The 16,879-nt window shown below is 50.0% G+C and overlaps 1 protein-coding gene across 1 annotated transcript; it reads right to left on the bottom strand.

The window, feature by feature from the left end:
- Nucleotides 1-3,042: 3,042 nt before the first annotated feature.
- Nucleotides 3,043-15,188, bottom strand: TMEM119 (transmembrane protein 119). Its single transcript, XM_026656972.2, has 2 exons — nt 14,882-15,188; nt 3,043-5,300 (listed from the first exon to the last, which is right to left on the bottom strand). The coding sequence occupies exon 2, from the start codon at nt 5,283-5,285 to the stop codon at nt 4,377-4,379; it is 909 nt and encodes a 302-aa protein (XP_026512757.1). The 5' UTR covers nt 5,286-5,300; nt 14,882-15,188; the 3' UTR covers nt 3,043-4,376.
- Nucleotides 15,189-16,879: the final 1,691 nt, after the last annotated feature.

Genomic DNA, 16,879 nt, shown 5'->3' with positions numbered 1-16,879 from the left:
CACACACACACACACACACACACACACACACACACACACACACACACGGCCCACGTGCCAGCATGCACTTCCCCCATAGATACACCCATTCACAGATGTGTTCCCCCATACACACTGTCCCCACCCCACACTCTCCTAGCGAGGGGCCAAAGAGGGGAGCTTTTGAGTTTTGCCACAGGTTGGTTAAGACTCCAGGGTCTAGTAAGGAGCTTCTTCTTTGCAGAGATAAAAGGACTTTAAAAATCTCCCCCGTATTTATAACACCTTAGTTGACTCATGAATATCCCCTACCTCTTTTGTGCTTTTCCATGAGACAAAGACTGCAATTGCTCTCCAGCTATATATATATATATATACATACATACATACACACACACACACACACACACACACACACACTTTGGATAGAGCAGAAGCCAAAAACTGCTGGGCTCAGGTGTGGTTTATGTTCTTGTTCCCATTAATCTTCATCATAGGGCAAAGGCCTTGACCAGCTCTGTTGATGTCTTATTTGCATTCATTATTGTCCACATCTGAAGACTATAGTAATTAGAGGTGGAAGAGGCTTATTACATCCCATTTAGCCCACCGCCTGGAGAGAGGGTGGGAACTCGGGATGTCCCTGAGGTGCCTGGGTTCTGTGCAGTCTAGTTTAGACATTCTAAGCATTGGGGCTCCCCATCTTCTTCACTTGAGAGATGATCCCACAGTCCATGGAGTTTATCCTGATCTTTCCATCCAAGGTTTTATTAATTTCATCCCACTACTCCTAGTGGTACAACCCTCAATACATTTCCCCTTTCCTTACCCTTCCTCCGAGATTTACACCATACTCCAGATGACAGGGTACTCCAAGACACTCCAAACTCTGTATGTTTTGAATCCAGCTCCAGCCATCCTTGTTGATTTCCATCTCTGCCGTGAGGCCAAAGAAAGCCCCAGCTCCAGAGACTCCTGCAAGCCACAAGAGGGGTGTTTGGATCCAGCTCTCAACAGTTGCAGGGTTTTGTCATCTGCTGGTGGAATGCTTGGCCCTGGGATGGAGGCTGAGCCCCGGATCCCCTAAGCTATGGAAGCGAGGCTCCTAAATACCTCCGAGGATCTGGGACTGAGCCCTTAAGGTCCAGTCCTGCAATACTCTCCCCATTCACATCTCACTGTAGGATCAGGGAACTGGTTCATCATTCCAGGTGTGGCTGCAGCAGAACTGCAGGTGGAAGAGGCTGTAGGTGGGGGCTGAGAGGGGGCCCTGACCACAGTGCACATGCCGAGGGCCAATCTCTGCTGTTGTACTGCCGTGAATCCCCCATACCAGTGAAGCCAGTGGGCTGATGGGGGATTCACACAGGTGAAACAGAGAGCAGAACATTGCCCAAAATCTGGAGAGCAGAAAAAGTGCTGATTTGCTTGTACCATTTATCTCAGCTTTGCTGGCTCACTCCTTAATTTGACAACTGCTGCAGCAACACCAGGACTGAAATAGAGAGAAATCCATTTGAAACTCTCTTCCAGGAAAGAGTCCTGTCTTACTGCAGTGACTAATAGCCATTCACGCTCCCCTTGCCCTCCAGCGTTAATAGCCTGCAGAGAGCCAGGCTAAAAGCAAAGGAAATCAGTACTAAGGCCTCTCAGCTGTTCCCACTCAGTTCTTTCCTATGGCCAGAGCTATGCCGGCTATTTCCTGTTTTAATCCCAAGGGAGAAATACATTTAAGGCAGCTTTTTCCAGACGTGGCACTGAGACATTCTGAGGTTTAAGCAGAAGTTGCCACTAAAATGGTTTGCTACTATTTAGGACGTCTAGGAGAGCAGGACAGATAATGAATCACAAGGGATGGGTGGGGTGGCGGTTGGTCGGCAGATTGCCTGATGTGGTGTAGCCATGCATATGTGTGTATGCAATGCGTGCACTAAATCTTGAGCCTTGCTCTTGGTTGGGACTGTGACACTAGTAAATCAAGTGCCAGCACTGGCCAAGGCCATCGGCATTAGCTAAGAACTGGCTCACTCATAGCTGGAAACCAAACCTGGTCCCCTCTAGGTTAGTTTTGTTCAAAATAGGTATTAGTCTTCTGAGAAAGTATTTAGACTTTATGAAATGAGTGTAAATTGCTGCGTGCATTAATTTCACTTGTAATGTCTGTATTCCATGCTATACGGAAATATGTTGGTTTTGATGTATAACTTTGAAAATGTTTGCTCTGCTCTTGTGAACCCAGGCTTGGGAATTGCTCCCTTCCCCCCATCAGAAAACAAAAGCTTTGTTAATTGCCCCCCATCCATCCACGGAGAAATACGTGCAGAAGGCCTTGTCTTATTAATTTGAATGCTGGAAGAGGGACATAAAAATAGTTGACATGAAGATTTTTCATCTCTATGCTGTTTGAACTCTCACAGGGCCAGAGATATTGAACTAAGGCAGAGATCCCCAGGGGTTACCTGTGGGTCCGCCTTGAAAGACATTTTGAATTGACAGGTTACCATGTCTCTGTCATCTTTAGGAACCTTAGATGATAACTCATTTGTGTGTATATGTTTGCTAGCTTTAACCTGTAAAAAACTCTTATTTCTTTTTCCTAGTTAGTAAACCTTTATTACAAGATTGGCTACAGGCGTTGTCTTTGGTGTAAGATCTAGGGTACCAGTTGATCTGGGTAAGTGACTGGGCGCCTGGGACTGGAAGCAATCTGAATATTTAGTGATTTTTGCTGTAAGTGACCATTTGTCACTAAGTCCAGCGTGCCTGGGTGGCAAGATGTACTGGAGAGTCTAAGGGGACTGTCTGTGACTCCCTGGTAAGACTTATGTGAACTCCTGGAGCACTTTACTGGCTTGGTGAAATCTAATTACAGAACATGCCACCAGTTTGGGGTGCCTGCCCTGTTTCTGACATTCTGCCCGGAGGTAGGCACTCATGGTTGTGAACTACTCCAGAGAGGGCGACAGGGGCTTCTAAGCAACCCCATAAAACAAATATCCAATAACCAAACTAACAAGTCACCCTCCTCATTTTCGAGGCCACAGAAACAAAACAAAACAAATCTGCATAGAAAATTTCTTTATTAATAATGGTGGAAAAGGGAGGCAAGAAAAAAGAACAAATAAAATTGCAAACAGGAATTTTCTTGTTTAAGAACTGAGTGGAATGTTGGCATAAAACTTAAACGCTAACTTCTGAGCATTAGATTTCTCTTTCTCCCCCCTCCATTACCTAGTATCTTTAGTCAAGTTGTTATGGTTGTTAATGGAAACCCTGAGTAAAATATATTTCTGTGAGTCGTATTAACATTTTTATGGAACAGTTAATCAGTGGACATAAGAAGCTTACTCTTTTTAATCTACAATAATTATTATACACTGCAACAAAATATGGAGGCCAAAGAAAACAACTGTAAAACTCTATCAGTTGTGGAAGTCTACAAAGAGCTGCAGGTTCCCTCTTCTAGTCCTTTGAAGATTAGGATGTTTGAAAAAAAAAATCACAGAAGGTCATAAATATCGGGAAAGCCTTTACGATGCCAGACGAAAAGTCTGAGGTTATGTTTGAAAACAAGATTCTTCACACTAGATGGAATTACATGGTCCAGCTGCCCATTATAAGAAGCACCCTCCTCTTTTCAGACTAGTCGAGAGGGCGAGGTCCAAAAATCCCATCTAGAGTCACTCACTCCACACACACAATTTCTTTTCCACCCAAAGTCCTCCATCAAATAGTATAAAAATGAATTAGAAAAATAACATTTGCAAGAAAGCCAGCAACAGCTTATTTTACAGAGAACAAAGAATTGCCTGGAAATTCTTCTGGAACTATATGTTGACCCTAATGGATAAAGCCCTAGATTTCCCACCAAGTAGAGTTCAAATCCATAGATGCTCACACAGTTTTTATTCAGGCAAAAACTCCCATTGATTTCCCCTAGATACCTGGGTAAGGACCCACAAGATTTGCGCCATATAAATGACTGGTCCTACCATATATAATTAAAGGCCACTATTCGAGACTGGCTTAAGCCCCAACATTTCATTCCAGATCTGTCACTCACCCTGAAAGCTAGGTCATGGATTCTGATCAAGCCCACCTCTAACCACTACCTATGTACTTACTGTAAGTGAGAGCTACTAAGCAATTACACAGTAACTGAACGGTCTGTTAATGTAAAACACAGTGTACTAAATCGAATATGTTTTGATATTAGAGCTGGGCACCATGGCTGGTATAATGACAGGGGGTATCTCTCGTGCCCACTTAATAGAAAAATAGCCCGTGGCATGTTGAATCAATTTCCAAATCAATAACGTGGTCAGCTGATGAATGGGGATTGTCCATTGCTTTAGCGTTGTTCAGGAGCGAAGGTCCGTTTGTCTAGCTCTCCTGCGTTAGACAGCCGGAGCACAGGCATCGGGAGCCGCTGGAACAGACACATCTTGCTTCTCACCTTCAGGGGGTTGCATGACGGGATCGGCCGCCCCGGGGCATTCTTTGAGCTCTTCTGGTGATGATTCACTGGCCTGCTCCACGTACTGAACTTCCTCAGTGGAGGGAGGTTCTTCTCCTTGGGCCTCCGTTTCTGCTGTGCAATTTGGAGCTGGCGTCTCTTTTGCTGGTTCAGCGTTCTCCTGGGGAGCCGCCTGTTCTGTGGAAACACACTCAGCTGTTAGTTTGTCGTCCTCCACTTTGGTCCCTTCCTCCTCTTCTTTTGGGGGCTTATCCTCTATGTTGGTCCCGTCTCCATTTGCCACGCAGACCTTGGCTGGGGATTTCAAGTTCTGGGCCGCAGCCAATATATCAGCTTGCAGCTGTTTGGAGGAGTCCACGGGCTCCTCCGGGTGGGTCTCAGGAGCCTTTTCAGGAACTTCACTGAAAGCTTTGGCACCCCCCGACCGGTCATTCTGGTCCACGTACTTCTTCTTCGGAAACGACGACGGGTAATAGGCAGAGGCCTTGTGTTTCTGCCGGACGATGACGGCTGCACACACAATGAAGAGCAGCACAAAAACTAAGGACCCTACCACAATGATTAGCAGCATGTACTCTTTAAAGAAGTTCACAATCCTAGCGAAGAGGTTGATTGAAGTCGAGGTGCCATTGACAAAGTTCACAGCAATAGTCCCGGATGTAGGATTCACCCCCAGATTCACACTCGCAGAGGAGGGGATGGAGGCACCCGGATTGTCTCCACTCCCACTATTATCATCCAGGACAGTCGCCTGGATGCGTGTCGATCGCGTGATGCACAGAGGTGCCATGAGCATAAGGAGCACACAGACCGTAGCTGGAGCAGCCATTTCCCAGACCGGAATCTGCCACGAACAGAAAGAAAACAGGGACAAGTTAGTATCTGGCCTGGGCAAAGTTCTGATGCATGGTCTGAGGTGCCTGGGAGTTGTGACAATGGTCAATGGACAATGACAATGAGTTGTGGTATGGTGTGTGCTTCTGGGTAAAGGAACGAACAAAGGGTGTGACCTGGCAGGTGGCTTCACTTTTCATGCCCTTGATTTTGTGGTTTGTGTCAGGTACGTTGCTTGTGTAGCAACCCTGACGGCTTCTCAACAACCAACCATTCAGGTGTATTCATTTCCTAGGTTTATTTTAATGCTTTAATTGGGGGTGGGTAGTTTGCGGGAGGGGCGCAGTAGGTCCATCTCTCCGCTACGTTTGATGTAGCTAGAGTATGGTCGGGTTTTATTTTGGGACATGGGTCTTTAAGAGATAGTGGTCACCAGTACAATAGGAGGGCTTCCAAGGAGAAATTTCAGCCACAGCCCAATTTCAGAGACTTTCTATTAAAAATGTATGATGAGAAACCCAATGAAACCCTGCCCAAAAAACTCAAAGGACATAAAACTAACCCGGAGTGAAATTTCACATGGATTAGCCTCAGGCTTTTGGAGAGAAACAGGAATTTATGCTCCACTGTCAACCCACATTAAGACGTAACCTTAACAATGGAATGGCGATCAGGTCCCTCTAGAATAAATGATAGCGAAAGGGTGGGAAAAGGAGCTCTCAGGACATGATTGCTTTAAACATCAGCCAGAGCTTCAGGAAACGGTGCAGAGAGAGAAACCAGAGGAAGAAGCTGCCCTTTCTTGAGCTGTCTTTCTTAGCTGGACTTCGCGATCAGCCCCCTGGCCCTCAGCACCTGCTGATCCCGAGTGTCATTTTCATGATCTTGCAGAACGCACATGGCTACTGTTGATATATCAGTGCACCCCCTGCCCATGACCTCCACACCGCTAGCTACATCACAAGCTTTTTATTATTCATGTTGCATAGATGTACTGCCCGTGGGAAACCGCCAACAATAAAGAGCAAATACTGCGTATGACAGACGCCACAGCAGAGTCGTGGCAATGGGACTCCTGCCCCTCGCCAGAGCCGAGTTCAGATCCATCCAAAATCTCCTACCCAACAAGCTCCAAATCCTCTACTCCGTTTTGCCTCCTTTTTTCGTATGGACGACGATTGGGGCCAATTTTCAGGAGCGCCGCTCCGATTTGCACCTCCAAGAAAGCGGGGCTGGGCTTCAACCCTTCAGTCCATTGACCAAGCTGTCTGGAACTTCCCCAGCCAATGTTACTGCCATCCACTGACTAGCAACGACATTCAGCCAGTGGAAATGCGTGACCGTCAGAAGATGCAACACCACCACCAAGCCCAAGGAATCTCGCAATGGAGACCGCCACAGCATCGTTAACTCAGCCCCGTGTGCCTGGCGTTTTCTAACCACGTGGCCCTCTGCTAGGAGGAAGCCTCCCAGCCCACCAGTAAACAGGTTGCACAGTTTAAGCAGTGGTTTGATGCAAGACCTCCAAGCACATTGTATCCTGCTTCCTTGACAAGGCCCCTGTTCTGGAGGTTATGACCCCCTGGAACTTGCAGTGACCTGCCGGGCTATTTCTCAAACCCACCGTTAACGAGGGGAATGGCTGGGAGACTGATGCTATGCAGCTCTCACTAGACCCTGGGAAGCTCGGTGCGTTCTAGCAGCTATAAAGATATTTCTGGTGGAAACCAGACCTGGCAATAAATTACTTTAAGCACCGTGGGGCCTGGGCGTGTCTCACGACAGAGAGTGCATTTGCAAAAGATAACACACAAGCACACCCCAGGAAACTGACAAATAATTCCCGCTTGCTTATTTTTATGGGGAAGAAGCGTATGCTGCGCTCCCCCGTCGATTACAGCTCTTCCCAGCCATGCGCTGCAAACTCCTTTACCAAGCAGAAGCCAGAGGGGGAAGCCAGGAGGCCAGGTTCTTTAAATAGTAGCGTGTGGTGCGTTTGCAGCTCGAGGGACTCTGGGGGGTCCCCGGGCCCTGAAAGGATGGGGCCCTGGGAGAGCTGTCTGTGGCCAGGCACTGGCTAGGTTGGGAGCCTGCCACACTGCGCCATGTGTGTCTGGGTGTGAGGGGCCCCAATGCACACCTGCCCATCCGTGGTTTTAGTCAGGGGCCCCTTTAACTAATCCCTCGACAGTCGGTGGCAGCAGACCATGCCCTTCCAGGTACAGCCCCTTGCTGGCAGGCCTTGAAAAGGGGTGTCTTGACCTCCAGGCTGCTAGGCTAAAGTGTGCTTGACTGGTTGCTCTTGCCATATAATTGGGCAGAACACGTGGCTGGTCATAACACCAGTGGATGGCGCCGAAGGACTGGATTTATCACCCACCCTAGAGGTCTGAAAGTGGTCCGGAAAAAGTGGAGGAGTATCTTAATCTGGGAGCAGCAGTGCACCCTACAGCGACCCAGCTCAATATAAAACACCGTTTTTATTGCCACGTCTGCAACCCCTTAGGGATTCTCCTCTCCTCTCCCACAACACACACACACACACACACACACACACACACACCCCACCCCACCATAGGACTCTCTTTCTCGGGACACTTTTCAATAACAACATCCAAGAGTCACAACACGCAGCTTGCACAGCGTTGGCTGGTCACATCAATGATCGAATCAGGGGCCAATGACTAATAATGTATTAATAATAAACTCCAGCGTTCACACAGCCCTGGCTGGCTGGCTCAGAAACCTTTCAATCAGGGAACACGACCACCATGTGACGTCCGCAGTTACCCAACATGGAGTAAGCTGCACATTTTGAATACTTGCAATGCGCTGCTGGAGAGCTGTTCGCTTTGGGCTGGCACAGAGCCCATAGCTCATTTAAGATCTGCAAAGGGGGCATTGTGCTCGAGTGTATTTCACTGACAGCATCAGATTCTGTTGCTCCTGCTTGTCACTGACTAGCACCTTACTCTGTGAGAAGCTCACCTGAAATCAGACAGTCAACAGGTAGCAAAGATAGGGAGGGAATTTCACAAAGGAATTCCTGAATATTTGCATATCACCAATATAAGAATTTTGCAATCTGTTCACCTATCGCATTGGTTATAGCAGGGGTTCTCAAACTGGGGGTCGGGACCCCTCAAGGGGTCACGAGGTTATTACATGGGGGGTCGCGAGCTGTCAGCCTGCACCCCAAATCCCGCGTTGCCTCCAGCATTTATAATGGTGTTAAATATATAAAAACATGTTTTTAATTTATAAGGGGGGTCGCACTCAGAGGCTAGCTATGTGAAAGGGGTCACCAGTACAAAAGTTTGAGACTCACTGGGTTATAGGGATACTGAACCAATAAGATCAGATCCATCTCCATAGAAACGTGTCTGATCTAGCCATTAAAGACACTTTTAAAAAAATGTTATTTATTCAATAAACCCAAATGGAGTGAAAATTAGGGTGTGTTTTTTTAAATTAATGTCTGAGACAAAATTGCATTTACTGAAATAAATTTGCTGGCAAGACTATTAAAAGGAGGCGGCATACATTATCATATTCAAAGCAGACACAGTAGCTACCGGGCAGCCCCTTTTAAAAGTTTAATGGTATTGCTTTTGCCATTTCTTTCCAAGAATAAGGAAAGCATGTTGATTATTTTAGGCCCCGAGTTACTTGCCAAGTTTGATTGCCTAAAGAAAAACCAGCCCGAACTTTGATTTCATTTTTGTGATTGCAAAGAAGCATCGTAAAGTGCAACATTCCATCTGTTTTACGCTGACGTACTTTAAAAACAGATGAAATGATTTTTTCCCCTTCGTGTTATTTATAAATGCACTGCTGGGGTGGGAGTGCTGCGCGCCAAGATCCTGGCGCAAGCAAAATTAGTTTGGCTGATTAATAAATTCCTGAAACCTGAGGTTGACAATGGAAACTTTGAACCGACTTAACTACAGAAGGGCAAACGTGCAGCTCCACTGATCCAGCCCACGCTTTGTTTACTAATTGTTAGAGCCACGTGTGTAGCTGGAACAATGGTGCAATGATCAGCAGCCTCAGGCCTGGTTAGAAACCGATTCAGACAATGATTGAACTCCCCTCGGACATGATTGCTGTGACTAGTCCCAGGATGGTACCACTCGGAGAACATCCACGGCAAGTTTCTGCTACACTGCCCCTCATCCCTTGGCTAGAGAGACCGCGACAGCTGGAGCTCATTCAAGTTTGCAAGGCCACGAGTCAGGACAGCACTTACCCATGTGCTAAGGTTCATACCTATTCAGGAGAGCATTTAAACACCTGCTTAACTTTAACATGCACTTAAGTCCCATTGAATTCAGTTGTGCTGCACTGAATAGGGATGTTTTCCTGAATGGGGCCCACTAGGAGCTAACCAGCTCACTTCACATATTCTGTCATTTATTACATTTTACACAAATGGGTGTGAAAAACACATTTCAGCTCTATGGCTGGGAGAAACTGAGTCAGGGGCTTTTGGGGCTAAGAGCTCACATGTCTGGAAGCGCTTGCTGAATTGCTGCCTGAGCGACCTCTTGCATGCCAATGGCGAGCCAGAGCCCAGTCCGGAATAGTGCTGGGTTTGAAGCGTGGCTTTCTGTGAGTTTGGAAAGCGTGAGAAGAGCAACAAAAGAAACGGAGGACAAAACCACAGCCGTAATTTTAAGTGGAGTGTAACGTGGGTGCTGGAAGATGTGAGCTGTACATATGAGCACGGTCAGCTTCAGATAACTCACTGTTGGAAGAGAGATCACAGACAGCTCCCTCCTCTGCCAAAACGCCAGGCCCCGAGAAGAGAGGAGAAGAAACTCTCAGTTCTAGCAGGGGCAGAAATGGGACTTCAGGCACCTCCTCCCAGTCTAAAATCTGACCAGATGGCCCTTTTCAAATGGGTGGCTTTGGGGTAGCGCTGCTGCCCCAGCCAAGGCGAAGTTTGCTGCACTGCAAATGTTGTGATGTCCTATTAGATGGTTACTGAAATCTGGGGGGTGATTTAGCTTGCCAGGCTTCAAACCTGGGATGGAATTAGTGGAAGCAATTCTGCCTGCAGCTCCTTGCAAGGTTACGCACACAGCTCATGGGAGAGCTGGTTTGCTTTAATAAAAACCCAGTGGAAGCTTCACCCATTCTTTGAGTTGATCCACATTAAAGGACAGGGACAATTTACACAAAGGTTTCCCCTCCCCACACGCAATCCCTCTCCTAAGTTAGCAGGCGTTGCAGGGCTAGAAGGAGAGATTCTCATGCATTTAGGATTGCCCAGACCTCCAGAGCACTGTGGTCAGCACAACCCAGATTGGTACCTAAGAGGGACAGAGAGATGTTTGCAGGCTCCCCGCTACCAGCTCCACGAGCAAGATCTTCCCAATGACCAACACTCCAGATCAGCACCTACTGGGCAGGGAGAATGTCCCCAGACACCCCTATAATGCCTCGGTTGCACAATCCTCGCTACGAACAGCATTTCAGACAGCCCCGGAGAAACAAACCGCCAGCAGGACCACTTACATATATTACATCTAATGATCCAGTGGAGGACAAGAGGGTAATGTTTGCCAGGTGCCTCTGAGAGCAGTGACTTTTGCGGTCTTGACCCTGTGTGCCTTGAACAGAGGCATTACAGGAAGATCTGGCATGTTCAGCAAATAAAGGCTGCCAGTGCCCCACACTCTTCATCAGGAATGATGTAAAATACACTTACGTTTTTCCATTTGTCTAGAGGAAATGAGGCTGTGCCCAGCAGAGAAGGACATTACACATGACCTTGGGCAGTTCTTTAATCATAGAATATCAGGGCTGGAAGGGACCTCAGGAGGTCATCTAATCCAACCCCCTGCTCAAAGCAGGACCAAGCCCCAGACAGATTTTTGCCCCAGATCCCTAAGTGGCCCCCTCAAGGATTGAACTCACAACCCTGGGTTTAGCAGGCCAATGCTCAAACCACTGAGCTCAAGTTATGTTTCCCTGTGGGCACGGGGGGGGTATATTAGAGCGATAACAAAGACCGTTTCCCAGCTTCGTTGCTGACTTGCTGCCCTGTAGAATCTCTGCATTACATCAGTAGAAGTGGTGCAACAGGGATGGGATGGCGTAGGGTATTGGTAACAGGGCACAGATAGTAACCAAATGCCGCAGCATCTGCCGGCCCTTGGACCAGCCTGTGCGAAGTGAGTTGTGGGTCTCAGTTCCGTGACCAGAGTGACGAGTACAAATGGCCTTTTCGTTGGTAAATCAGTGCAGGAGGCAAAAACCACCACCACAAGCTGCTGGAGCTGTGTCTGCCCCACACCGATCCCTGGCTAATAGTGCGGGAGCTGTTCTGGGAGCACCATTCCGTTCTCCCAGTCACCTGCCGCTGTTGAGAGATTAGCCCCTTCATACTAGAGGCGAGGTTAGCCTGGGGGGTTTCCTGCCCTGCCAGCAAACCCGGATTTCCCTGCAATCACCGACACAGATATTTGGGCTCGCTAGGCGATGTGCAGTGGTGCTTAGTGAGCGGGGTTACATGTGCATTACCCTGCAGGAGGCAGGAACCGCTCTCGAGGTGTGTGGGGTGTGACTTCAGATCTCCAGGTTGTTTCATGGCCTGACTCTGCTGCAGGTCATCGCAACCAACAGCATTTGTGCTTTTGCCCACTCCCGAATTGCATGGGGGTCACTGCACCCTGCCAGTTCATATGGGAGGATCTGGGATGGCAGGACCAGTGTAATGCCCCCACACCCCCCAGGCAACCAGCTTTAACCCTCGACAGGAAAGACACTCGGCTGCAGTGAGCAGCTTCTTGCTCTCCAAGCAGCATGGGCCGCAAGCCACCGAGGGATGATCAGTGACACGGATAGACCAGAATGTACACCTGCAGCTTCCCACAGGGAAGGGGTATTTCTCCCAGACGGGGAGCGCACTCCGCCCCGATCTCACCTCTCTCCTAGTCAGGAGGGAATTCCGAGACCATCCAGATCCCAGATAGCTAAATGCTCACCTGTATTGGCCCAAGGACGGGCACACACCGTTCCTCACGCCCTAGGAGTATCTAGACCAACTCAGCTGGGGTTTCCCCTCCATTGTTACTGCTCCTGTGTTATCCTCCCCCATTCTCTTTGCGGGGATGGATTTAACCTGGGATCAGTGTAATCTAGACAGAGCTATGCAAGCAGACACTCCAACCCACACCTCCGCTCTGCTGTGTTGTCACTCCCCCCACCACCCAGATCTGCGGAGCTCTCCTGTGGACAGGCAGGGTGTAAACTAGCATCCTCACGGCTGAGTCAGCCCTCAGCCAACACCTCGCCCAGCTCTCGCCACTGACCCGCTCCTAAAGGAGAAGCGATCACATGGCTGAACTCACCTGCATTGATCACTAGCTGGCTCAGTGAAAGAGCTCAGAGGAAGGATGGCCCTGGGGTTAGGCTGCTGGCCCGAGGCTCAGGAGATGAGGGTTCATTTCCCAGCTCTCTTGTGCCATCTTAGGGCACTCCCTGCCTCAGTTTCCCCATCGGTACAATGAAGCTAGTGTCCTCCCTCACAGGGGTGTTATGAGAATAAAGATCTTGAGGTGCCAGAGAAGTAGCTAAAGACCCAACAGCCTTGCTCTGGGTTAGTTTTGCCATGAGCAGTTCTGTTTTTCCCTCTCTGCATGCGATGGGCTACAAAGAGCAGTCGCCGGGCCACCCTGGAGCGTGTCCACGTTCCGTAGATGGGCAGCAGCCGACTTCCTGCCTTCCTTGCCCCAGCAGGCAGCCTGCAGGGAGCCCCCAGGACCCAGCTGCACTCCATTCCCAGTGTGCCCGTCCCCAGTTTCAATACCCCCCACCCCACCCTATAGCCTTCGTTTGTTTTTTTTAAAAAGCGGATTTTAAACAAAAGAAAACAACAGACACTTCCCTTTAAAAAAACCACCACAGTAACTCTCCCCTCGCCCCGAAATCCGGTTCCCATTCAAACCCAGAAAGAAGGACCAGCGTCTCTCCTCTCCCATGAGCTGCTGTGGTCACCCAGGTGCGTGCTGGAGACCAGCTCAAGCTGCAAACTTTGAATCCAGCGAGGGTGACCAGAGAGCAAATGTGAAAAATCGGGACGGGGGGTGGGAGTGAATAGGAGCCTATATAAGAAAAAGACCCAAAAATCGGGACATCTGGTCACCCTAAATCCAGATCCCAACTTCTCCAAAGTCAGCCAAGGAGCCAGGGGTTTGTTTTGAAGGCAGAGTCCTGGCGACCAGCAAAGCTCTCAGGGGCGCTAGGGTCCTTCTTACCTGCTATTCCTGGCCTTTTTTTTTTTTTTTTTTTTTTAAATCAAATTTGTTTATTTTGTTGGTTTTGTGACTCCCATTTGGTTGCCTCGTCCCCCAGCCCCACCTTCTCCTGGACCCAGGCGCTGCGCTGCGCCCCTCAACGACGTAGCCAAAAAAGCCACGAGCCTGGACCAACAGGAGAAACGAGGTGGCTAATAATGCAAAGAGAAGGCCGAGCCCCACGTCTCTTCTCCCCGCCTTTAAAACGGCATCCGACTCTGTTCAATGGTTCGCAACATGCAGCTTGGGCAAAAAGAGAACAGGGGGAAGCTGCAAATTTTTACTCTCTTCCCCTGCCACCCAAAAACCTGCCTGCACCCAAATTGCTCCCTGTTAGGGGGTCGTCCTTCCCAGCCGTCGCACCCCTCAGCACATGCTGCTTGGGCCATGTTCCTCTGACCACAAGAACGTACGGAGACATGGCCCGCTGAACGCCCACTGCCTGGGCAGCCCATTTCTCAACCACATTGCCCAGCCAAGCGCCAGAGTGCATTCCCTTCCCCAGCCCTCCTGTGCAAATCCCCAGCACATTGCCCCCAAACTCCTGTCCAGTCACACCCTATATATCCCCGAGTCCCATCATCTCCACTTCCAAACTCCTCCCCAGTACCGTAATGTACCCCCCCCCAAAATTTCCCCCGGAGCCCCCAGCACACTCCTCTCCCCCCAAACGCCTGCTTCGATCCACAGCAGGGATTTTTAATTGTAAAGCAAAGGAAGCAAAACTAACGCAATTTTCCTCTGCTTGGCAACCCCCATTCCCCCCCCCCCCAGACCACTGAGTTCTGCTCCCTCGATGCAAATGCATATCAGGCCTCTCCCACGCGCACCCTGCTTTGCCCAGGCAAGCTCGGTCTGCTCGCTTCAGTGGCACTTGAGAACTTCTTGCAAGGGTCCAGAGCTAAGCATCTGGCTCCCTTTGTCTCTCACTGGTCTTCTGCAAGCAACTCCAAGATGAAATCTTTGTACCACGCTGAACTCTTATTCCAAACAGACCTCCGCCAGCCTGCCTGTCTAGCTGAGCACACTCAGCTTGGTTCACAAATGAGCATGAAATCCTAACATCAACACACTGGGGGAAATATATATACACACACATCTCTCTGGCAAAGAAACAAACACTCAAACCAGCCCAGGGCTGTGCTGCAGTGAAAGCTGCAGTGAGGAGTTTGAAAAAGGAAAAGAGAAGGTTGCTGGGGAGGGGGGATCCAATGCAATTTTGTTTGTAGATTAAATATTGTAAAGCAAAGTGAAGGGTCTGAAAGATGGGGGAGTTGCATGTACTCACCAGCTGCAGGTTAGACAGAGGCGAACGTCTCCCAGCACCCTCCTGCCGGGGGGGGGGGGGGGTCTGTCTGCAGGGCTTGAAAGAATGTAAAAGCAAAGGGGAAAAGTTTGCTTGTCCTGCACTCCTTGCCCAGTTTCTTCTGGCTCCTTGGGACGGTGTCTATCTGAGCCCAGCCTGGAGCCCTCCTCCTCCTCAGCCTTGAGCTCACTGGCTAGGATCGCTGTGGAGCAGCTTGTTTTCATTAAGGCTGGTTTCATGTGGGGACAAGGGAGGGAGAGAAGAGGGGGCAGGGAGACCCTCAGTGTCTCCCCCGCCTGCTGGCAGCTCCCTCCAAGCTTGGGAAGCCCTGAGCTTTCACTCCCACATCTGCAAAGGGGGGGTGGGGGGGGGGCAGGCAGAGGCAGGGAGCTTGTTCTTTACTGGAGATCTGTCAAAGGCGAAGCCCGAGCCCCATCAAAGCTGCAGCCTCAGACAAAAGCAATCTGGGGAAAGTTTTGTCTTTCATTCCTTCCAGCAAATCTCTCTCGCCCGTAGTGCCCCTTCATTAACCACTACGATAGAACAGGAATCAAACGCCCTTTCACAGCACCACTATTGAACGGCTCTAGGAGCCTCCAGGGGTGACGATGGGGGCTGGGGGGGTCTAACAAAGGCTTTATTACTTACTGTGATGGAAAGCGTGGGGGCGGGGGAGGAATAAAACCTGGGCTTGGCACTCCTGGCCATCCCTCACAGCTGCTCTTCACCTTGTCCACGTGGGCTAATTGGCCAGGACACGAGGAGCGGAAGGCTATGGATTTTCTGACCTACTCCTAAGAAAGCCAAGTGCATTAGGAGAGCTGCCCATGGGTCCCCTAGCTGCCAGGACAGCTCGGCGGCCAGGAACGTGCCCCGCATGATGCTCCCACGTGGTCCCTTGTAGCTGGACATTTCTGAGCCCCCACTGTCAGGACAGGGCTCCACATACAGAGAGGAACCCCCTCCCAAGATAGTGCTGAGGGGAGGTCACCTCCAGCATGCAGGAGAGCTATTGTAACCCACACATGCTCTAGCCCCCATCCTACCTCCGCTCCTCCCAGTCCTGGCCTAGAGGAGCGGAGCCCACATCTGCCAGGGCACCTGGGGTCAGAGAAAGGAGGGCAGCATGCTGGGGACATGCACCCCCTCTGCCCTCTCATCCACCCTCTTGGTTCCCCTGCATGCGAAGCAATGGATTTAAAAACCAGGTGCAGTATTACTGTCTGCCTATCTCCCCAGCCCCCGAAGCACATGTGGCTCCGCACAGTAGAAGCGCCTCTGGGACCGGTCACCTCTGCAGGCCAACACTCTGCAATCCAGGGGAGGACGGCTGCCACCTGCTCCTTTTGATGCACGTTCACTCCATCCCTGGGGCTGCCCAGCAAGCTGCCAGTGCAGCCCTCAACTGGGCAAAATCTGGGCCTGGCCAGCCTGCTCAGAGCCTCAGCCACTTCCAGGCATCCATACTTCTATAGCGTTACCTGAGAGCAGCAGATTCTTTACATCCCCTCCACTCTTCCTCCCTCCAGGGGACTCCTTCCACACACACCCCCCACTCCTCTCCCAGGATGCTTCCCACCATCCTCCCGCACCAGCCATTGGCTCTGCTCCCCACTCCCTAGGGGTGGCTCTGGCCTCCTCTGGGGCCCTCTGCAAGGCCTCCGGAAAGGCCCAAGTGCACCCTCAAGCTCTTGCTGAACTCAACAGAAATTTGCCAACAGGAGGCCCTTCAGGATTCGGCCCCCGCGAAGCCCCTCTCAGGAGCTGGTCCCTTGCTAATTAAACCACAGCTTAACAGAGACCGAACGGAGGTCAGACATCTGGCTTGAGAACTGAGGCTGGATTTGATCCAAAATTCCAGAAACAAAAGGTCAGCCTTTGACCTGCTAACCCTGGGGGCTGCTTCCATCAGTCCGTTTCCCTTGCTTTCGGTTTCCCCATGGCTGTTGGACTTGCCAATCACCTGCAGAAAAGTTTAGC

The sequence above is a fragment of the Terrapene carolina genome, unplaced genomic scaffold (genome assembly GCF_002925995.2).
Source record: "Terrapene carolina triunguis isolate 2854851 unplaced genomic scaffold, T_m_triunguis-2.0 Scaffold234, whole genome shotgun sequence".
Lineage (NCBI taxonomy): Eukaryota > Metazoa > Chordata > Testudines > Emydidae > Terrapene > Terrapene triunguis.
The sequence above is the reverse complement of the archived record's forward strand: the minus strand, read 5'-3'. Positions and strand labels throughout refer to the sequence as shown.